General features: G+C 44.2%; 1 protein-coding gene across 3 annotated transcripts in view; it reads right to left on the bottom strand.

The window, feature by feature from the left end:
- The window catches only part of SHPRH (SNF2 histone linker PHD RING helicase), a 142,941-nt gene that overhangs the window by 103,100 nt on the left and 16,169 nt on the right, over positions 1-23,672 (bottom strand). For all 3 annotated transcript variants that reach the window (XM_054022743.1, XM_054022744.1, XM_054022745.1), the window contains exons 4-6: positions 8,955-9,173; positions 1,482-1,560; positions 610-760 (exon numbers count right to left, since the gene is read on the bottom strand). In XM_054022743.1, coding sequence (XP_053878718.1) covers positions 610-760; positions 1,482-1,560; positions 8,955-9,173 — 449 coding nt within the window. The remainder of the gene's footprint in view (positions 1-609; positions 761-1,481; positions 1,561-8,954; positions 9,174-23,672) is intronic.

The following is a 23,672-nucleotide window of genomic DNA, read 5'->3' as shown; positions in this document are numbered from 1 at the left end:
GGCCACTCGGAGCTGCAGGCAGCCGTGCATGCAGACTGTCAATGTAAACAAACTGTCTTGCAGCCCACCAGCAGATTACCCCGATGGGCCACATGCAGCCCATGGGCCGCAGGTTGCCAACCACTGATCTAGTTAGAATGTAATACACAATGGAATGTGGAGAAGTAAATTCCCACACACGATGCGCCAAATTCTGTACACAGATGAATTAAGATATCCCAGTGAAGACTACATAATGTGCATGCATGCATACAAGGCCACAATTTGATTCAGTTTCTATAAGTCTCAGTTAAAATAGACTTTACCTGGAATCTCTGCACTTTTACCATCCCTTTTTCTAAAAAGCAAGCTAATAAAGTAACTTGCCTACAACTGAGACTTTGTTCTTCATTCACATCAATGTCAAACAATACAGATTGCTCCTCATAGTATTTTGTACTGTTCTCCTATTCACATCACAAAGGACCACCTGCTAACAGACGTTCTTTCACTTGCACAGCTTTCCATTATAGTTTTTGCCACAAAAAAAATGACAGCTAAACACCAGAAACATGCCTCACATATTAGCAGTAACTTATTTGTTCCCAAAATCTACCATAGTTCTCTCACCTCAGGTAGTGTCAGAACATCTTGTTTAACATCTCGTCGGGTGTGTGTCAGAATAAGAGCCAGTACCTCTACTGTCTTTCCAAGACCCATCTCATCTGCCAGAATTCCTCCAGGCCACGGAGGCCCTGCAACTGGGTGTTCACGGATAATGCTAAAGATTAAAGACACACCCAAACAAAACTTAACAAGTTACAAACTAGCGTAACCAGAAGAGTAGTATGTGTTCAAAGTAGCAGAGATAATGAATAATTTCTGCAAGCTACACATACAGAGAGAAATATGCACCTGTGTTTAAAAAAATTGCTTTGGTGACTATGTTTAAAAAGATTACAAAACAATAGCTTACATAATTTTCAAAAGGTTAAGATAAACAAAATCTGCATAAAGCAACTATACACTACAGTACACAAACATTTACTTCTCACAAAATTCATAATTTGTTAAAGCAATACTAGTTACTGTACTGATCTATTTTCTTGTCCAAAGATCAATAGAAAAATGAAAGTTTATACCGTCTCTTTGCTGTAACCTTTACAAACTTGGAACACAAAATTGAAGAGTTGTCGCCTCCAAGTCATTAATTAAAAAAAATAATGAATCTGTTACACTTGAATTAACAAAAAAAGTTCCTACAGCGAATATACTGATGCCTTTAACCTACAATTTTCTTTTCCCAACCATGCCCCACATTTTCTTCTTTCATATTAAATATCCTACAGCTCTTATTCTGCATTTGCTAACTGAAAAGGCACAGTTATTATTTATCCAATTCTCTTCATGTGAAGGTTCCTAACAAAATTTTCACAAAGTGCCATGTTTAGGTGCTGCCAGGAACAACAGTATTCCCTCTACAAAACAAAATGAAAACTCACCAGCCAGTAAATGGATTATAGTAGAGTTTTACTCCATCTGGAGTGATGACCTCTCGCCATAGAAAGTGTAGTGTGTTTTCTATAGAGAAGGAGACCACATGAATAATACAAGATTTTTCTATCAATAATATAGTGCTCAGAACTGCTCAGCATTATTATGACATTTAAAGACAAACAGGAACCAAAAACTGGAATTAGCTCGCCTGTAACTGGAAGTTCTTTGACATGTGTGGTCCCTATCTGTACTGCACATGTGAGTGTGTGCATGCACCATATGCCCATGTCCAGAAATTCTAACAAGCAATATCTGTTGCCCCGCAAATGCACAGTAGTTCTTCTCATGCTCCAGACTGAGGGTGTAAGAGGAAGTGCGGGCTAATACCTTTCTAGTTCCTCTTCTTACTGCAAATCCAGTAGGATCCAAACAAGAGAGGGGACAGACAGTGGGTAATGGAATTCAGACAGGGACTACACATCTCAAAGAACTTCCAGTTACAAACAAGTAACCTCCATTTCTTCTTCCAGTGCTTGTCCCTATGTGCATTCCATACAAGTAATTGAGAACCTGTATTTGGACTGGAGGAGGTGAGGAAGACAAAGTAGCAAAGATACTTGAGGTACTACAGTTCCCACAGCACTGCAGAGGACTAAACTAGCTTGTAAAGTTTTGTGAACATGTGAATGGAACTCTAGGTAGCCACTCTGCATATGCCCAGTAATGGTATTTCATCCAGGGACGCTGTAGAGCAGTGGCCCCAAACTGCGGGGCATGCCTCCCTATGGGGGTGCAGAGAAACATGCAGGGGGAAGTAGGGTTACCATACGTCCAGATTTTCCCGGACATGTCCGGCTTTTTGGGCCTCAAATCCCCGTCTGGGAGGAAATCCCAAAAAGCCGGACATGTCTGGGAAAATAGGGAGGGAGGAACCGTCGGTGCTCGGCCAGGGGCCGGAGCCGCTGGGGCGGGGCTGGGGCCCGGAGCCGGCGGTGCGGGGCCGGGGGCCGGGGTGCTTGGCCGGAGCCGGTGGTGCAGGGCCCGGGGCCAGCTGTGTTTGGCTGGGGGCCGGGCTGGGGCCGGCCAGGGGTGCTTGGCCAGGGGTGCTCGGCCAGGGGCCGGTGGTGCTCAGCCGGGGTGCTCGGGGCCAGGGGGCCCGAGCCAAGCCGGGCAGGAGACGCGGGGGCAGAGCGCCCCCCTGCCCCAGCTTGCCTGCTGCTTCAGGCTTCCCGCGAATCAAATGTTTGCGGGAAGAAGGGGAGGGGGCAGGGCAGGGGGCGAAGCGTGCAGGGGAAGGAGCGGAGTTGGGGCGGGGCCGGGGTGGGGCAGGGGCGGAATTGGGGCAGGGCCGGGGCCCGTGGAGTGTCCTCTTTTTGGACACTTAAAATATGGTAACCCTAGGGGAGGGGGAAGAGATACAGTGGAGCCCAGGCCAGTCCCCATGTGGGGTGTGGAGGAAGTGCCACCCAGCCCTGCTCCACCCTTAACCAGCTCCAGCCGCAGCTCCACTCTGTCCCTAGCCACAGCTCCACTCCATCCCCTGCTCCGATCCCTGCCCAGTTCCAGCCCCAGCCATAGCTCCACTCTGCCCCCTGCTCAGCTCAGGCCCCAACCACAGATCCACTCTGCCGCCTGCTCCAACCCCAGCCCAGCTCTGCCCACATTCCCTCTCCGCCTCTAGGCCAGCTCCGCCTCTAGGCCCAGCTCTTCCTCCATACCCAGTTTTGCCCCCATCTCCGCTTTCAGCCCAAGCTCCTCCACTCAGCCAACTGTGCAGTAATGGAGGGAGCGCGCGGACAGATTCCATAACTGGTAACGGGGGCAGGGGGAGAAGAGGGGTTTGGGCACCAGTGCTGTAGAGGCACCTTGTGCTCTCATGGTGGAGAAATATGTACTAATTGATAGCTCGCAGTGATGCACCCAGAAATCCATTTAGATACTCTGAGAAGATATAGCTTGCTCTCGCAACCTTTCTGCTATTGCAATAAATAACCTTTGTGATTTTCTGATCGATTTGGTCCTCTACAGTCAGAGCACCAAGACACATTTGGCATCGAGGGAATGAAGTCTTCTCTCTTCAGCAGCGGCATGGGGTTTCCAGGAAGAATACAAGTAAGTAGATAGTTTGGTTGTCATGGAACTCAGAAATAACTACGGGGAGGAATTTAGGATGGAAGCGAAGGAAGACCTTTCCCTTGTGCAAAACAGTACATGGTGAGTCTGCCATGAGGCTCCCATCTTACTCACACTTCTGGCTCAGGTAATAGAAACTAAAAATACAACCTTCATGGACAGGTGGGACATGGAGAATGTTCCCAAGGAAAAGATATCTTGCTCTGCCCTGTTATGTAAAAGGCTGTGTGGTGACATTGTCTGACATTACTTGGGCATGAGTGGAAGAAAACCCCTGCATGCCAGGCAGACTGTCCTCAGTTCCAGTAGACTGATGTGCAGTCTGGCCGCCTGTGGATCCAGATGCTTGTATGGCGTGGTTGTTCAGGTAAACACCCTAACCCATAAGGGATCCATCTGTTATGATGGTGACACAGGGGACAAGAGTGATGAAGGGGACAGCTATTCTTACTCGATCCAGGTTCAACAGCAGGTAAAAGAAGCGATAGTGGGAATAGTCACTTTGGTGTTGAAGTGATCCATGCCTGGTAAATAGATTTACCGGAGTCAGGCCTTAGACAGTGTAGATGAAGCCTGGCGAATGGCATCACAAGTTCACAAGGTCATGTGGCCTAGAAGAAAAAGGCACACTTTGACCAGAGTCTTCAGTCTGCAAGTAATCTGTGCTATCAGATGTCTCATTAATTGAAATCTTTCCATGGGGAGAAATGCTCTTGCTCACAAAAAGTTTATCACCTGTGTGGGTGTATTAAAACGGACTTTTCTTTGTTCCTGCTCAAAGTTGCCGATCTAACCTCATGGCTGGAGCAACCTATTAGGAGCCAGTAGTTGAGATATGGGAAAACTATCTAACCCCGACATCTCATTTGGGCTGCCACCACAGAGAAGACCTTAGTGAATACTCTGGGTGCTATAGAATGTCCAATGGGAAGGGCTCTGAACTGGAAATATTCCTGACCCACTAGAAACGGAAGGAACTTTTTATGGGACAGATTAATATCTACATAGAAATAAGTGTCCATGTTGAGAGCCATGAACCACATCTACTGGGAGGAGATTATTGATGCTAGTGTAACCATCCTAAATTTTGATTTTTGAAGGGGTTCAGTTACCAAAGGTCCAGAATGGGTCTCCCCTCTCCATCTTCCTTTGAGGACTAAAAAATAAGGGAATAGAAAACTCTCTCTTTTGATACCAAAGTAGCACTTGGTCTATTGACCCTCAGAGGAGGAGGGAGTCCACCTCTTGTTGAAAAATAACCTCATGAAAGTGGTCCTTGAAGGGGGACTGGGAAGGGAGTTTGTGGGGAGAGAGGAAGAGAAATTCTATGAACTATCTTTGGTGGATAATTTCTAAGACCCCCGACTGTGTGTCATGATAGGAGTCCCAAATGTGAGCAAAAAGTGAGAGAGGGCTCCAAAAGATAAGGGGAGGGAAGAGGTGGGTGGCATCAATAGCGGTGGGTCGATCTCGGCTGAAGCATCAAAAGTAGCCTTTAGTGGATGGCTGGGAATGGATAAAGGTCGTGGTAGCAGAGGGGTCTGAAAAACAAGGCCTCTAAATCCTCTGACATTTATGAGGGGGCTCAGCTGGATGCGGGTGGTACTGGAATCTCCCATTGTAGGCAACATGTGAAAGTCAGTTTGTTTCAGTGCACCTTGTGCAACTGTAAACCGATGACTGATGTCTGGGCACATGTTTTTGCCACAGCCTGCTTTCTTCACTGATGCTTCTCTTTTTCTGTGCTGATATTCTCGATGGCTTTAACTGCAGACCAACAGGTCTGCTGCCATCCTGATCAACCGACAGCACCAGCTTCCCATGTGTTTGGATCGGCTTTGCCAGTTTTTTGGTGAGTTTTGAGAATGTCTGTACATCATTTTCATTGGCCTCTCAGTGTACACGTTCTTGTTTTCCACTGTCCATGAAATATGGCTTTGTAGAGTCACATAGCATCCATACATACAAGGTAATCAGCCCAATGAAGTTGCACTTGTTTGATTAGGGATTCAACACTAGTCATGCAGCACCAGTCCAGGAGTCCAATGGTTGGTATCCTGTCAGACCATTTAATATTACTCTAGTTCCTTCAAATGCCTGACAGAGTGCCCAAATCAAAGGTCCAGAATGGGTCTCCACCTTCCTTTTTTTTTTGGGGGGGGGGGAGGGAGGACTGAGGAATAATGAGGAATAAGGGGAATAGAACCCTCTCCCTTGATACTGTGGTGAGACTTGTTCTATTGCCCCTTGCTGGAGGAGGGAGTCCACCTTCTGATAGCAGAACGTCTGTGGAGGAGATGGGCTTGATCTATACACCTGCCTCTGGTGTTTTCTCCTTGGGCCCAGGATGTCAATTCCCAGGAAGTGTATAGTCTTTCAATGAGTGAAGGGACTAATCCCTTTTCTTACTGAACAGTTCAACTTGTTGAAAGGCAAATCCTGTATGGTGTTCAGGACCGCCCTGAGGCTAAGCCCTGGATGGGTGGTCCATTGCAGCTTGAATGGATGTCTTTGCCTCTCATTTGCCATCCTCTATGAAGGACTGAAATTGGGCTCTGTCCTCAGGGGGAAGCTTGTCCTTGCGGTTATATTTTGCTGACAAAGCCTGGTAGATACTGATATGGAATGGCTCTCTCCATGGCTGCCTGTACCACCAGGAAGTTGGGTGATGGGAGGGAGAAAAGACTGGGGTGCGTCGGACCACGCTCGCAGGCTCCATGATGGCCTCATTAATCAGAAACATCATCTTGCTTGGACCTTTAGGCTACAGAATAGCTGGTGTTGGAGGTCCTGGACCTCCTCCACTGGTATTTGGAGGTCATTGGCTATCCTTTGAAGTAGTTCCTGGTACTGCCTATAGTCACTTGGCAGAGATAGTGAGGATGAAGATGAGACTCATCAGAACCTGCAGATCTGGATCAATGTCGTTCTCCTCATACTCTGATGGATCTGGTGGATGCCAAGTAGGAGAAGCATGGTACGATTCATGAATGGATTTTTTCCTTATGGGTCCACAGGCCACAATAAGGCCAAAAGGAGGGATCAACCGGATGTGGGGCCCCACTGCATCAGGTACTAGCAGTGCTTAGGGAAGTTATATCTGGGAGGATGGCATCCAGAACTCCTCAACTGCCTATCAAAGCTCAGCTCCCTCTGGGGAGAAAAGAGGCCATCCAGGGCGTCTGATTCATCCGCATCTGAGAACTGTTCTCTCTCAATTCATGGGGCCAACAATACTAGAGGATGCATGCTCCTACCTGAGGGCTGGAGATGGGATGGTTCTTGTGTCATGAAAGTCGTTTAATCCTCCAGTACGGCAATGTCCCCAAGACGACAGGGCTGGAGAGGATAGGAGACTGAAGGTATTGGAGGAATATATCCTCCAGTGTAAGGTAGGTGTCCGTATGACCCAGGGTTCAGGATGTTTCAATGGTCGGGATCAATGATTTTGCCGTGTTCCTGGAAGTTATAGTTGGGTAGTCCTTTGAAGTACCTATGAAGAGTCAGGTCCAGCACTTTTGGATGGAGCTGGCAGTTGTTGGTCCTTGTGTTTCAGAGCCAGAGCCACTGATGGAACCAACAGATCCTTTTTCTTGTGTGTGCTACCTTTCAGCCTGGGGTTTTTTAGTGGCCCTGGCACCACAGTATCCAAGTGTGAGGCTCTTCTGTTTTGGGCAGGTTCAGGGAGGGATCTCTTCATTTATGAACATATCTGGATGGGGATCTATCTTTGTGACCATGAGAGTGGCCCCTACTCTCCTGGGAAGTCTGGGAAAAAGATTCCTTGGCTTAGCAGCCATAGACTCCACTCCTAAGCTTGTGCTTGGAGGAGCACTACTCATTTGATTGGGCTGAGATACAGAGACATCTCCTTGACCCAGATCATAGTGATGTCTCATAGCCTTCTTCATAAGGTATTTCCTTTATCAAAGCTCGTGACCTTCACGTGTTCATGGTGGAAACAAGTGAGATGCTTCACTCTGCAGCACTATGCTTCTCACCCAAGCAGTAGAGACAGTGTTGGTGATCATCACTCATGGAGAAAAAGCGAGGGCAGGACACAGCTCCTGAATCCCCAGGACTCTGGGCATAGTCCCAGACTACAAGGAGGGAGCCCCCAGCATGGGGGAAAAAGAACAAGCTATACTACCTACACCAGTGGTCCCCAATGCGGTGCCTGCAGGTGCCATGGCACCCGCCAGGGCATTTATGTGCACCCGCCTACTGATGATGGCTCTCGGCGGCGACACTTCTCGATGACGCCGCTTTTCGGCGGCTGGTCGTCCGGCGCCGCCACACTCTTCTGGGAACATGAATATGCTATTGCAACAGAAAGGTTGGGGACCACCTAATACTAATATAAAAGCTATAAAACTATTTACAGTACCTATTTACAGGCTATCATCGAGAAAAGCCGGAGAAATCTGCAGACATGGGGTTCCAACTCAGGCCATGCAGCAGTAAGAAGAAACTGGAAAGGCGTCGGTCTATACTGCCTCTTATGTCTTCAGTCTGGAGCACGAATAAAACTACTCTACATGTGTGAGCCAATGGGCATGGTTTGTTAGAATTTTGGGACTTGGACATATGGCGCACACGTGCACCCATATAGGAAATACACATAGGGACCAGCACTTGAAAAAGAATCTTTAGAGCGCTAGGGTCAACAAGCTTGGTCAATTGTTCCCTGGGTCACCAGAACTATATACTGTAATAAAATATAATTCTTAGTCTAGAACTCTGGCTTCTTGTTGATCCATGTTGATTATAACATGTCCACAGCAATGCAGAATCAATGCCAAAACTGCTCCAAAAGACATACACCTCTACTCGATATAACGCGGTAAGATTTTTTGGCTCCCAAGGACAGCGTTATAATCGGGGTAGAGGTGTATTAGGATTATAAAAGTAATGAACAATAGTAGGGAAATTCAGTGTATAGCCCAAAATATTCTGAAGTGTGGCTATTGATCATGGAGAGTAGCTATTTTTCAAACTTAAATACTTCAATTATAAGACAACTTTATTTTGTGAAATGTTATATTTTGAAACAGTAAAACCCAACATATCCAGGTTGACAATGTCTATATTAAGTTCTAGACCAACATGAAAACAGCTCACAATTAAAAAAAAAAAAACCCACATAAAAATAACTCTTAACTAGTTGCCTCAAACACAACTACAATTTTTATTATTAAAATAATAAAAACAAATCTTCCAATTACTTAATTATCGAGGAGACTATTCTAATAAAATTGTGCTAGTGCATATTCAATCCTTTTTGATACTATATTGTTCATTTATTTTCAGTAGTGTTATAATCAAGTCCAGGGCCATGTACTTGCCATTGGTAGGGTTGTTTCTGAAATTCTCCCGTTGCAACATCCAGTTCACAGCCTCACTTTGGTATGGCCTCAGTACTGGAATTAATGCAGAGTGCTGTACATCCTCCCTCAAAAACTGGATTTCCTGCTGATGTGTGTGCCTCACAAAGTCATACAGCTCTTCAATATTCTGTCGTTCCAGCTCTCTGTCAGATTCTTCCTCATCCTCCTCCAACACATCTGCATATACGAAGCAGCATATTCATTATCATCTTACCCCATCTTTATCAGCCACTAGAGGTACCTCAATTAAATAAGCTTAGCTTTATTGCTATATGTTTAGTTAATATATGAAAACAGTTAAGCACCGCTTCCATAAAGAGTATGAACTGAGTATATTTTAGTTGATTGTTCCTGATGGGGGTGGCAGTAGTAGACAAAAATGGGAATTAAATTCCTGAATCTTAACACTGGCATTTTTTCAGACTGCAAACCTACCAAATGCTTAGGAGCAAGAAGAGGTGGTTCCTTAGCAGGTGCTGGGCCCAAATATTAGCCATTTGAAGTATGGATACTCCAGTGTTTCTTCTCTAGTGAAGCCCCAATAGGACATACAGCAAAACAAGGTCTTTTTAATTTAAGCATGCTATGCTCTTTGGAGCTTCATTAAAATGGAAGTCACAGCCCCAGATAAAGTGCAAAAGACAACACTGGGAAGAAAATACTACCATTTTACTCCCCTTCCTACTGAGAAAGGAGAAGCAAAACATGACAAACTGACCACTTCTTGGGTCCCCTCAAGGGAGGGGCATGTAAAAAGAATTTGTTCTGCATTCTCCCAGCCTGAGGCAGGAAAGAATGTGTCATGGAGGCTGGAGGAGGAAAAAGGGAGTGGAAGAAGATTAGGAAATGTTCTTTCCCTGGTGTCCCATGAGGGAGGGGGGAAAATGAGATGGATCCTCTGCCTCAATTTCATGTGCAAGGGGAAGGGAAGAGAGAAGAGCAGATTACATGTGATTACATACGTTGTTCTAATGGCAAACCTAAAAAAACCTCAATAAATGGAAAAACTGCATAGCAAAAGACCCTGTTTTCTGAAGCACAAAACTGGAAAAGTATCAAAAAATATTCTGAAGTGAACCCCAAGGAAATGTATGCAACATTTAGGACCACATGTTCAGCTGGTGGGAATCAGCATGGCTTTATTATTTCAACTGAACTAGATTGATGAATATCATCAACTAAGGATTAGTCCTTAGTTTCTAACTCATAATTGAGTTATGGGGGTGGAGGGGGGGAGAGAATTCTTTTGTTTCAATTGTTTTTAATAAATATTTTTCTAGATATTTCATGCTGCCATTGAAATGTCAGCCTGTGAAAAAAAATTGATATAGATGCACCACAAAATTCAGAGATTCTTGCTTCAGAATTAGGGCCAGAATGGTACAGAATAAAAATAAACTTGTTTAAGAGATATAAATCTTCTAATAAGCCATGTTTTTCTAGATAGTTATTGTCTTTTAAATTTGCTTGTACTAATTTCTAAATTTTTTGCCTTGCTAAGTGAAATGCACTTTTCCTAAAACAAAAATGCTAGCAATCAAGCACTCTTGAATATCTGACAATTAACAGAGTATACAAGTTCATGAATCTCACATATGCATGCAATATGAATTTCAGTGAGCATACAAAATTTGTTTCAAATCTTCATTTTTTAAAGTTATGAAATATACTCCCATGATGACACACTAGAACCCAACACTTCTGTAAGCATGTCCTTTGGAAATCTTCAAAATGTAAAGATAATTTGCATCACTACATTGGAGATACTCCCTAACCCCTAATTAACTTGTTATTTCCAGTTTATTACCAAGAACTAGCCTAATTAATGGTGTCAATATTTCAGCTGTTTCTGAGCCATATAAACAAGCTAAATAATCAAAATTCACCATGATAAATGTTCCAAGATTTACAGGCTCTCCTTTCTGGGGGAAAAAATGCTTCCTGATATACCTGTCCTATTTGTCCAGAAGGCATATAATAAACAAAGAATCATTTTGCCATCATCTGGTTCTCTAAAGCACTTCTGTAAAATCAGCAAGAGTACCATTACTAGTTCTTTCTGCAGATATATCATCCCTCATCATTCATAACGCATATTATTAACCAAGGAACCAAAGGTCATGAAGAGAAGAAATTCTTTAGTTGCCTATATATCAATGCTAGGAGCCCATGTAACAAACGAGGAATTAGAATTGTTCATTTAAGAGCAAAAATTGGATCTAGTTGGTATTACTGAAACTTGATGGGATGATTCCCATGATTGGAATGTTAAAATCAAGGGTTATAACCTAATTAGGAAGGATTGAGTGAGCAAAGGGGAGGAGGAGTGACACTCTGTCATAAATGATATTGCTTGTTTCTGAGTCACTGATAACTTAGTACTGAAGATAATTTTCTTCCAACAGATAAAGCACAAGATGGGATATTAGTCAATGTCTGCTACAAGCCCCCAAATCACACTAGGGAAAAGGATGACTGGCTCAATATATAACTATCTATGTCGTGTAGGAAAAAAAACTCTGATCATGGGGACTTCAATTTGAGTGACAGGTGCTGGGAAGCCTCATGCTGCCAGTACTAAAACATCCTTGGAATTTCTAAATAATACACATGACAATTTCCTAACTCAAAAAAAAAAAAATACTGCTCCAACCTGGGGGAAATGATATATATATCATTTTATATACCTCATCTTGACAGATAAAGAGCAACTGATCACAGAACTAGAAGTTAATGGTAACTTGGATACAAGTGATCATGACTTGATAACATTTATAATGTGCAAACAGAATAAAGTCCAGACCATTGATATATACACACTTGGTGCTTTAAGAGGTCCAAATTCACAAAGCTGAAAACAATTATGAACCATAATAGCTGAGAGGAAGAATTGAATCAGAAAAATGTGTAAGATAATTGGGATTTTTTAAAGAACACTTTACTAGATGCCCAAAAAATCACAATCCCACAATTGAGGAAGAAGGTTGTGTTGGTTAAAACTGATCTGGTTTAGAGGGGAACTGATGGCAGCTATAAAAAAGAATATATAACGCTGGTCTACAATTTTTGAGAAGTCGTCTGCTTCAAAGATAAAATGCGCTATTTATTATGTATTTTGATGTGCTGAATTCAAATATGACAATTAAAACAACTGATTGGCTACTGTTTCTAAGATATTTAAGTTTTTACATTTTATGTCTATGTATATTGTGTAGATAGAGTTTTAATCATAAATGGTAAACCTAAGTCTTTTCATGTGTTTATGGTTGCTTTACATGATAATATTTCTTGATTATGTAACACTTTAAAAATCAGCAAAAGGGTTATATAAATACAATTTATTATGAAACAAAAGGCAAAAAACTATTATGTACATAGTTTAGTCCTATTCAGTGTCTACTCGGCGCTTCTTGGCTTGTCTCTTGTATTCATTAAATGGAGCATCTCTTGTCACTGTCCAGCAATAGTCTGCAAGCACTGATGGGCTCCATTTACCCTGATAGCGTTTCTCCATTGTTGCAATGTCCTGGTGAAATCGCTCGCCATGCTCATCGCTCACTGCTTTGCAGTTTGGTGGAAAAAAAATCTAGATGAGAGTGCAAAAAATGTATCTTTAGTGACATGTTGCAACCCAGGTTTTTGTATGCCTTGAGGAGGTTTTCCACCAACAACCTGTAGTTGTCTGCCTTGCTGTTTCCAAGAAAATTTATTGCCACTAACTGGAAGGCTTTCCATGCCGTCTTTTCCTTGCCACACAGTGCATGGTCAAATGCATCATCTTGAAGAAGTTCACGAATCTGAGGACCAACAAACACACCTTCCTTTATCTTAGCTTCATTTAACCTTGGAAATTTTCCACGGAGGTACTTGAAAGCTGCTTGTGTTTTGTCAATGGCCTTGACAAAGTTCTTCATCAGACCCAGCTTGATGTGTAAAGGTGGTAACAAAATCTTCCTTGATTCAACAAGTGGTGAACACTTTTCCTCCCAGGCTCCAATGACTGTCGGAGTGGCCAATCTTTCTTGATGTAGTGGGAATCTCTTGCACGACTATCCCATTCGCAGAGAAAACAGCAGTACTTTGTGTATCCAGTCTGCAGACCAAGCAAGAGAGCAACAACCTTCAAATCGCCACAAAGCTGCCACTGACGTTGGTCATAGTTTATGCACCTCAAAAGTTGTTTCATGTTGTCATAGGTTTCCTTCATATGGACTGCATGACCAACTGGAATTGATGGCAAAACATTGCCATTATGCAGTAAAACAGCTTTAAGACTCGTCTTCGATGAATCAGTGAACAGTCTCCACTCATCTGGATCGTGAACGATGTTGAGGGCTGCCATCACACCATCAATGTTGTCGCAGGCTACAAGATCACCTTCCATGAAGAAGAATGGGACAAGATCCTTTTGATGGTCATGGAACATGGAAACCCTAACATCACCTGCCAGGAGATTCCACTGCTGTAGTCTGGAGCCCAACAGCTCTGCCTTACTCTTGGGTAGTTCCAAATCCCTGACAAGGTCATTCAGTTCACCTTGTGTTATGAGGTGTGGTTCAGAGGAGGAGGATGGGAGAAAGTGTGGGTCCTGTGACATTGATGGTTCAGGACCAGAAATTTCATCCTCTTCCTCGTCTAACTCAAGTGAGAATGATTCTGGTGCATCAGGTACCGGCAGTCCTTCTCCGTGGGGTACTGGGCGTATAGCTGATGGAATGTTTGGATAATGCACAGTCCACTTTTTCTTCTTTGACTCACCTTTCCCAACTGGAGGCACCATGCAGAAGTAACAATTGCTGGTATGATCTGTTGGCTCTCTCCAAATCATTGGCACTGCAAAAGGCATAGATTTCCTTTTCCTGTTCAACCACTGGCGAAGATTTGTTGCACAAGTGTTGCAGCATACATGTGGGGCCCACCTCTTGTCCTGATCTCCAATTTTGCAGCCAAAATAAAGGTGATAGGCTTTCTTAACCATAGTGCTTATACTGCGCTTTTGGGATGCAAAAGTCACTTCACCACAAACATAGCAGAAGTTATCTGCACTGTTCACACAAGTACGAGGCATCTCTGCTCACTTTGGCTAAACAGAAATGTGTCCCTTTGCAAAATCAAACACTGACAAATAACAAATGACAAAACAGCACGACACTGTATGATTTCTAGAGCTGATATAGGGCAATTTGTTCAGCAGAGTGATGTAAGCTTCGTTATGATTGCATCATTCATGACTTCTAGGAATAACATGATGCAATTCATATCATGTATGACGCAATACCAGCTTCAGATTGCATCATTCCTTGTTTTGCCTAAAAAGCAAGTACTGTCCAAACCCAGTCATAGATTTATTCATAGATCCAGTCAAAGATGCATTTTAGTCATTTCTGGTTTAAATTGAGATCCCTTCCCTTTATAACTCACTTATCCTCCGCCATTCCCAAGTCAAGGGTCATATATACTGACCCAATACCTTGAAAACTAGAGCCAATCAACAATTTTAAGCATCGTTTTCATTCTCAGTGACACAGAATTAGTAAAGTTTGACTACATTTCTTTCAGAAGCATTTTGGCTGTAGAGCAGTGTAATCAATGGAAGAAAGGTGAAGTTTATAGTCATGAATATAAATCAGAAGCTAGGAAGCGTAGAAAATTTTTAAGGGAAGCAAAGGGACACAAGGAGAAATCTATGGTCAGCAAAGTTAAAGACAATAAGTATATTAGAATCCTAACAATGGTATTGGTCCATTGATAGAAATGATAGAATTATCAACAATACTGTAAAATGGCAGAAATGTTCAATAACTATTTCCGTTCTGTGTTTGGGGAAAAACAGACACTATCATCATATCATATGATAACTTTCTTTCCATTCCAGGTATCTCAGGAAGATGTTAAAAAAACAGCTACTGAAGTTAGACATTTTTAAATCAGCAGGTCTAGTAACTTGATCCCAAGAGTTTTAAAAGAGTTGGCTGAAGACCATTAATGTTGATAAATCTTGGAACACTAGGGAAGTTCCAGAAGACTGGAAGAAAGCTAATTTTGTGCTGGTATTTTAAAAGTATAAATGGGATGAGCCAGGTAATAATAGGTCTGTCAGTTTGACATTGATCCAAGGCAAGATAATGGAGCGGCTGATACAGGATTTAATTAATAAAGAATGAAAGGAGAGTAACAATTTAATTCCAATCAATATGGGTTTATGGAAAATGGATTTTATCAAACTACCTTTTTTAAAATGAGATTGCAGGTTTGGTTGATAAAGGCAACAGAGTTGATGTAATATACTTAGACTTCTGTAAGGCATTTGAGTTGGTGCTGCCAGACATTTCAATTAAGAAACTAGGAACGATATAAAATTAACATGGCACACATTCAATGGATTGAAAGCTGGCTAACCGATCGGTCTCAGAATGTAATTGTAAATGAGGAATCATCATCAAATGGCTGCGTTTCTAGTGGCATCATGCAGGGATCAGTTCTTGGCCCTATGTTATTTAACATTCTAATTAATGACGTGGAAGAAAACAATCACTGAAAGTTAGCAGATCACAAACAAAATTGGGAAAGTGATAATATTGAAGAGGACAGGTCACTAATACAGAGAAATTTCGATTGCTTGGTCAAAGCTGTGCATAGACAAAAAATATGCATTTTAATATGGCTAAATGTATACATCTAGAAACAAAGAAGGTAGGCCATACTAACATGATGGGGGACTCTCTCCTGGGAAGCAGTGACTCTGAGGAAGATTTGGGGATTATGGTGGATAATCAGCTGAACATGAGCTCCCAATGTGACACTGTGGCCAAAAGAGCTAATGTGATCCTGGGATGCATAAGCAGGAATCTTGAGCAGAAGCAGAGGAGTTATTTTACCCCTCTATTTGGCACTGGTGCAACTGCTGCTGGAATAGTGTGTCCAACTTTGGTGCACACAATTCAAGAAAGATGTTGATAAGTTGGAGAGGGTTCAGAGAAGAGCCACAAGAATGATTAGCTCTATAATGCATGTTTCTAATCCTTTAGACTGAAGGATCTCAAACTATTTATCTAAAGAGAAGGTTAGGGGGTGACTTGATTATAGTCAGTAAGTTCCTACATGGGGAACAAATATTTAATAATGGGCTCTTCAGTCTAGCAGAGAAAAATATAACATGATCCAATGGCTGCAAGTTGAAACTAGACAAATTCAGATTGGAAATAAGGCATAAATTGGTAACCATTGGAACTATTTACCAAGGGTCATAGTAGATTCTCCGCCACTGACCATTTTTAAATCAGGATTGGATGTTTTTCTAAAAGAAATGGTCTAGGAATTATTTTAGGGAAGTTCTATGGTCAGTGTTACACAGGAGGTTAGACTAGAGGATCACAATGATCCCTTCTGGCCTGCAAATCTACAGCTATATTCTGCTCTGTTTTGTCTTTATTGTGCCTCTAATGCCAGCTATGTCACATGTTTTGGGAGGCTATATTATAAGTCGTCTTATCCTATTTATTACAAAAAAGACGGTTACTCACCGTTGTAACTGTTGTTCTTCGAGATGTGTTGCTCATATCCATTCCAATTAGGTGTGCGCGCGCTGCGTGCACGATCGTCGGAGAATTTTCTACCCTAGCAACACCGGCGGGTCGGCTGTGGAGCCCCCTAGAGTGGCGCCTTCATGGCGCTGGATATATACCCCAGCCGACCCGGCGCCCCCTCAGTTCCTTCTTGCCGGCTACTCCGACAGTGGGGAAGGGGGGCGGGTTTGGAATGGATATGAGGGTGGGGATGAAGAAAACTGGATAGCGTATCCCCTCTCCACCGTGCGAAGGACCCAACGGTCCGAGGTTATAAGGGACCAAGCACGGTGGAAATGGGAGAGGCGATCCCGAAAGGAGGGGGCTAGATCCTGGGGGATGACTGGTGCGCCGTCCTCGACCGCACCTTCAAAAGTTCTGCCTGGGGCCTGAAGGTGGCCTTGGTGGCCCCTGGTTTTGACCGGGTTGAGGGCCGGTCCACCTTCTTCTACCACCTCGCCCCCGCCTTCTGGCAGAGTCCTGTCTCTGACGAGGTGGGGGGGGGGGTAGAAACGCTGAGGCTGGGGCCTAAATGGTCTGCGCTGGGGACCCGCAACATGCATCCCCAGGGAGCGCATGATTGTTCTGGAGTCCTTGAGGCTCTGCAGACGAGAGTCCGTCTTATCGGAGAACAATCCATGTCCCTCAAAGGGCAAATCCTGCAGGGTTTGCTGCAGTTCCGGAGGCAAACCCGAAACCTGGAGCCAGGAGATCCTCCGCATAGCGATACCTGAAGCCAGGGTTCTCGCAGCCGAGTCTGCTATGTCCAAGGAGGCCTGTAAGGAGGTCCCAGCCACCTTCTTACCCTCCTCAACCAAGGCCCCGAACTCTTCCCTGGAGTCTTGGGGAACCAATTCCTTGAACTTCCCCATAGAGTTCCAGGAATTAAAGCTATAGCGGCTCAGGAGCGCCTGCTGGTTAGCCGCTCTGAGTTGTAACCCTCCGGCTGAGTAAACTTTACGGCCAAACAAATCGAGGCGCTTAGCTTCCTTCGATTTAGGCGCTGCAGCCTGTTGACCGTGGCGCTCCCTTGCATTCACCGATGACACCACCAGTGAACACGGCTGGGGATGAGTATACAAGTACTCATAATCCTTTGAGGGGACAAAGTATTTTCTTTCCACCCCTCTGGCAGTGGGTGGAATAGAGGCAGGAGTTTGCCATATGGTATTGGCGTTAGCCTGGATCGTACGGATCAGGGGTAACGCCACTCTGGATGGAGCATCCGCCGAGAGGATGTTTACAATGGGGTCCTGCACCTCCACTATCTCCTCCGCTTGTAGGTCCATATTACGCGCCACCCTACGTAATAGGTCCTGGTGCGCACGAAGATCTATCGGGGGTGGACCTGTGCTTGACGTGCCCGCCACTGCCTCATCTGGGGAGGATGAGGAAGATGCCTCAGGTGGTAAGGAATCCAAGGGCGGGTCCTGGTCCACTGGTTCCTGGAGCGGAGCATCACCTGCCCCTGGGTCCAGGACGGCAGGTGGTGTGGGCACGGAAGCCTCCATGCCCCCTGGAGGAGGGCGAGAAATGGTGGACTCTGGGGCCCTTCTCTCAGAGTGCCCCGAGCGAGAGGCTGAAGGTGGTGGAGCCCCTTGAGACTGGTGGTACGCCCACGGGGTCCACAATGACCAGTGAGAAGGACCGTGAGCAGGGTCCTCTGCTATCTCCTGCCAGTGGCCCATGTCCGGTTCCTCAGCCTGCCCCTGAGGGGGGTATGCCGATCTCGATGCCCCATCGGAGGAGCGAGACACCGATCTCGAAGGCCATGGCGGTGCCGACTGCGCCGAGATGAGCTCTGGGAGATACGGTGCCGCACGGTGCCGGTCTGGAGACGTTCTGTCTCTATGCGGTGCCGGTGAGCGGTGCCGAGATCGGGATCGGTGCCGATGACCGCGTCGGTGCCGAGAGTCGGACCTGGACCTGGATGGCGATCTCGAGTAAGCCCGGTGCCGAGAGCGGCCCCTCGACGTCGAGCGTCGCTCGTAACGGTGCCGGGAACTACGTCTCGATGTCGAACGGTACCGACGATCATAACGGTGCCGGGACGTAGAACGGTGCCGCGACGATGATCTTAGCCGCGAGTACGACCGGTGCCGAGGTGATATTCGGCGCCGGGACTGCGAGCGGCGTGGGGACCTGCTTCGGGACCTGGAACGGTGCCGTGGTTCCAGCCCTTGCGATGGAGGGCGAATCAAGGCAGGTTTCCCCCTGGATTGCACCGGACGAGGGCCCAACGGTGCTAACGGTGCCGGTGGTTGAGGCGGTGCCGGCTCCGTGAGAGCAATCAAGTCTCTCGCCGTCGCAAAGGTCTCTGGGGTCGACGGGAGGCATGGTACCACCGCTGGTCGTGGTGGTGATCCTGTCTGCACCGGACTCAACGGCCTCGGAGCCGGAGTCGACGGTGCCGGAGGCACCTGTTTTTGGTGCTCCGCCGGTGGACGCGGCTCTACCCCCGGCACCGGGGGGGCCGGCGTCTTCAGGACGGCAGTCTCCTGCGCCTTACGGGATTTCTTATGTCCCAGTGATAACGATCGGCACCGAGGCACTTGCGGTGGGTGCGGTGCCGAAGGGGTCCGGTGCCGTGGAGGCTTGTCCGACGCCACTCGCGGTGCCGGGGTAGTCGGTGCCGCCGGGGCACTGCGCACCGAGGCGCTTGGCGCTGGGGCTTGACGCGCCGATGGAGCGTCCGGGCTAAGTGCCGCCTCAATAAGGAGTTGCCGAAGCCGAAAGTCCCGCTCCTTTTTGGTTCTCGGTCTGAAGGCCTTACAGATCTTACACTTATCTGTTTGATGGGACTCTCCCAGGCACTTCAGACACGAGTCGTGCGGGTCACTTGTGGGCATAGGCTTAGCGCAGGACGCGCACTGCTTAAAGCCGGGAGCCTTGGGCATGAGCCCGGCTACGCGCCGGGGGAAAAAGGGGGAGAACAACCCCCTTAATCCCCTTTAACTATACAACAACTGTTAATAAAGTAATTTAAACAACTATCTAACTATATACAACTAGAACTATAACTATAACTATCTATAAACGGAATAAGCTAGGGAGAGTGGAGAACAGCTATGCCGTGCTCCACAGTTCCAACGACCGTCAGGGGCGGTAAGAAGGAACTGAGGGGGCGCCGGGTCGGCTGGGGTATATATCCAGCGCCATGAAGGCGCCACTCTAGGGGGCTCCACAGCCGACCCGCCGGTGTTGCTAGGGTAGAAAATTCTCCGACGATCGTGCACGCGGCGCGCGCACACCTAATTGGAATCGATATGAGCAAGCACTTGAAGAAGAATTTTAAATTTTGCAATCTTCCACCTTTCCCATCCATGCAATTACCCATATAATATATGCTGGATTCTATTTGGGGGGAGGGGGGAAGAGAGAAAGGGGTTGGTAGATTCAGAGTTACTCTTCTTCCCATCACTAATCCAAAAAGAAAAAAAAATAGCAGACAAGTAATTTTTATCTTACATATGTATGCTTTTGTCCAGTGAAGATATAGCCCATACCTCCCCTAGAATAATGGTTTTCTCCATATATCAAAAATCTTTTGACAGTTGCCATTCTATCGCCATGGTTTAAAAAGTCCACACTGCCCATTTATGAGCTAGTAGGAAGCTTTCTGGGTTGAGTAGAGAGATCTAATCTAATCAGTTTTGACAGATTTACATTTATATTAAAAAAAATTAACTGATGAAAGCTTTTCTCCCAAGTCTGCAGACAGATACTTCCAAGGCCTCTGCTGATGATCATAGCTTTGCCTAGCATCTGTGGAGTGAAATTAACACACAGTTTTGTTGCTCCAGAAATTGCTATGAGAAGCAATGAAAATAATAAGAATAAGGTCAATTTCATCTAATCTCGGGGCCAAATACTAAAAGGTGCCAAGTATCTTCTAAGTGCCATTAAAATCAACTGGGAGATAAGTTATAGGTGTTCAATATCTCTCAGCATTTTCTCCTTAGAGTAAACAATCTCCCAAAGAAATAAATAGCATTCCATATTCACCTTCCCTCACTGCAGTATAAACTTTACACAGTCAACACTCTCCATCATACTTAATTCAGTACCCAAGAAGAATATGATGTCATGAAGAGAAGCATCACATTAATGCGAAGATAATACTTGTAAATAAAATACTTTGCATTTACAAAGCTCCCTCCATTCCAGACCCTCAATGCATTTTACAAATATTAGTTTAACTTCACAACCACCATATGAAGTACCTAAGTATTAGAAAAGTGCATGGGTCTAAGTGCCTTACCCCAAAACATACAAGAACTCTGTGCCAAAGCCATGAATAGGTCTCCCCCATTCCCAGTCCTTTGCTTTACTAACCTATCCTGCCTCCCCTTCACAAACAGTTTACCACACACAAGTTTCAACTTTCTGAAAAGAGAAATACTGAAACATTTAAAACAAAAATAAAGTACCACTCTCACATCCCCTTCTGTCCCCAGCCTGAGAACAATATATTTTTAAAAGCCTTAGTTGTTCTTTAGAGAGGACATTCATTGAAAAACAGAATCGTAGGACTGGAAGGGACCTCAAGAGGTCATCTGCACTCATGGCAGGACTAAGTATTATCTAGACCATCCCTGTCAGGTGTTTGTCTAACCTGCTCTTAAAAAGCTCTAATGATGGCAATTTCACAACCTCCCTAGACAATTTATTCTAGTGCTCAACTACCTTGACAGGAAGGTTTTTCCTAATTTCCAACCTAAACCACTCTTGCTACAACTTAAGCCCATTGCTTCTTGTCCTATCCTCAGAGGTAAACAAGAACAATTTTTCTCCCTCTTTCCAACCTTTTATATACTTGACAACTGTTATGTCCCCTCTCAATCTTCTCTTCTCTAGACTAAACAAACCCAATTTTTTCAATCTTCCCTCGTGGGTCATATCTTCTAGACCTTTAATCATTTTTGCTGCTCTTCTCTGGACTTTCTCCAGTTTGTCCACATCTTTCTTGAAATGTGGTGCCCAGAACTGGACAGAATACTCCAGTTGAGGCCTAATCAGCGCAGACTAGAGCAGAAGAATTACTTTTGTCTTGCTTACAACACTCCTGCTAATACATCCCAAGAATGAGGATTGCTTTTTTTGCAACAGTGTTACATGGATCACTCCTATTTAGCTTGTGATCCACTATGACATGCAGATCCCTTTCTGTAGTACTCCTACCTAAGCAGTTATTTCCCATTTTGTATGTGTGCGGCTGATTATTCCTTCCTAAGTGGAGTACTTTGCATTTGACCTTATTGAATTTCATCCTATTTATTTCAGACCAATTCTCCAGCTTGTCCAGATCATTTTGAATTTTAATCCTATCCTCCAAAGCACATGCAACCCCTCCCAGTGTGGTATCATCTGCAAACTTTAAAATTGTACTCTCTATGCCATTATCTAAATGATTGATGAAGTTATTGAACAGAACTGGACCCAGAACTGATCCTTGTGGGACCCCACTTGATATGCCCTTCCACTTGACTGTGAACCTCTGATAACTACTCTCTGGGAACGGTTTTCCAACCAGTTATGCACCCACCTTATAGTAACTCCATCTAGGTTGTATTTCCCTAGTTTGTTTATGAGACAGTCATGTGAGACAGTATCAAAAGCCTTACTAAAGTCAAGATATACCACATCTACCACTTCCCCTTATCCACAAGGCTTGTTACCCTGACAAAGAAAGCTATTAGGTTGGTTTGACATAATTTGTTCCTGACAATTCCATGCTATGACTTATCACCTTATTATCTTCTAGGTGTTTGCAAATTGATTGCTTAATTATTTGCTCCATTATCTTTCAAGGTACTGAAGTTAAGGGGACTGGTCCGAAATTCCCAAGTTGTCCTTATTTCACATTTTATAGATGGGCAAATATAATGCCATTTTCTAGTCCTCTGGAATCTCTCCCATCTTCCATGACTTTTCAAAGATAATTACTAATGGCTCAGATATCTGACCCTAGCTCATTTTCACTGGCATTCACTATGTTTTGCACAGGGTAGGTTCACTAATCTTTTCATTGTCATTTAGCACTTCCACCATTTCCACATTTTCTGTGATTGTTTCCCCCTCCCACCCCCACCCCACATTGAGTAATCTGTCTTTGATCTTCCTCTTGCTTCTAATGTATTTATAGAATATTTTCTTCTTACCGTTTATGTCGCAAACTAATTTAATCGTTAATAGGATTCAGTTAATCAAGTCAGAACTAAAAAGCACAGCTCTCACACATACAGTTAAATTGATGGATTACTAGCCACACACAATGTAGTTCTACATTGTCTCCTAATTCACAAAGTCTCTCTACCCACACAGAGGCAGATATAACCCCGAGGAAGGGGAAAATTCAGTGATTCCCCTCACTTATTGTTAGCTAACATCATTGTCAAGTGACCTATCATTCTGCCCTTTATTAAAAATCTAGAAAAGTCACAGGCACTGTTGTAATGGATTTTTCTTTTCATTTCTTTCTATTAAGTTGTTACATTACCATGTGTTCCAATTAAAGAATGATTAGACCAAATGCCAAGTTTGACACCAAGAGAAAGAACATATTCCCCCTTAAGAATTCCCTTTGGGAAACTTCTGAAATATCAGAATAATGTTTCCCTTCCAAGTTATATAATTAATTTTTCTAGTTCATGGCTATAATTTCCTTTTTATTAAAAAACTAGAAAACCATATTGAATTTATATGCAGTCCAACCTAGTAAATTTTCCCCATGTCTAATTCCTATTATAGAACAAATTAACTAAACATAGACCAGATACTCAACAATGTAACAACTGGAGATTCAGAATGAATCCAGAAAAGCTCAATGTTCTCATGATCAGCCATATTGAAAGATATAAACAAAAAAAGATACTGATTAAGATTAAGAGTTGTTAGAACCTTTGCTAATTTGAGTAACAGTACATCTCAAAGGAAGTTATCAGTTGCAGCTAATACCGGAGACATACACACCTTGCAACACATTTTTTCCAAGATATAATCTGACACTGATTCAGGCTGGCATCCTAAAAGCATGAGGTGCTAAGGCTCTGTTAGAAATGATAATGAAGAAATTATTGGAAGGAAGAGAAAAAAGGGAGCAAGGGATTAG

The sequence above is a fragment of the Malaclemys terrapin genome, chromosome 3 (genome assembly GCF_027887155.1).
Source record: "Malaclemys terrapin pileata isolate rMalTer1 chromosome 3, rMalTer1.hap1, whole genome shotgun sequence".
Lineage (NCBI taxonomy): Eukaryota > Metazoa > Chordata > Testudines > Emydidae > Malaclemys > Malaclemys terrapin.
The sequence above is the reverse complement of the archived record's forward strand: the minus strand, read 5'-3'. Positions and strand labels throughout refer to the sequence as shown.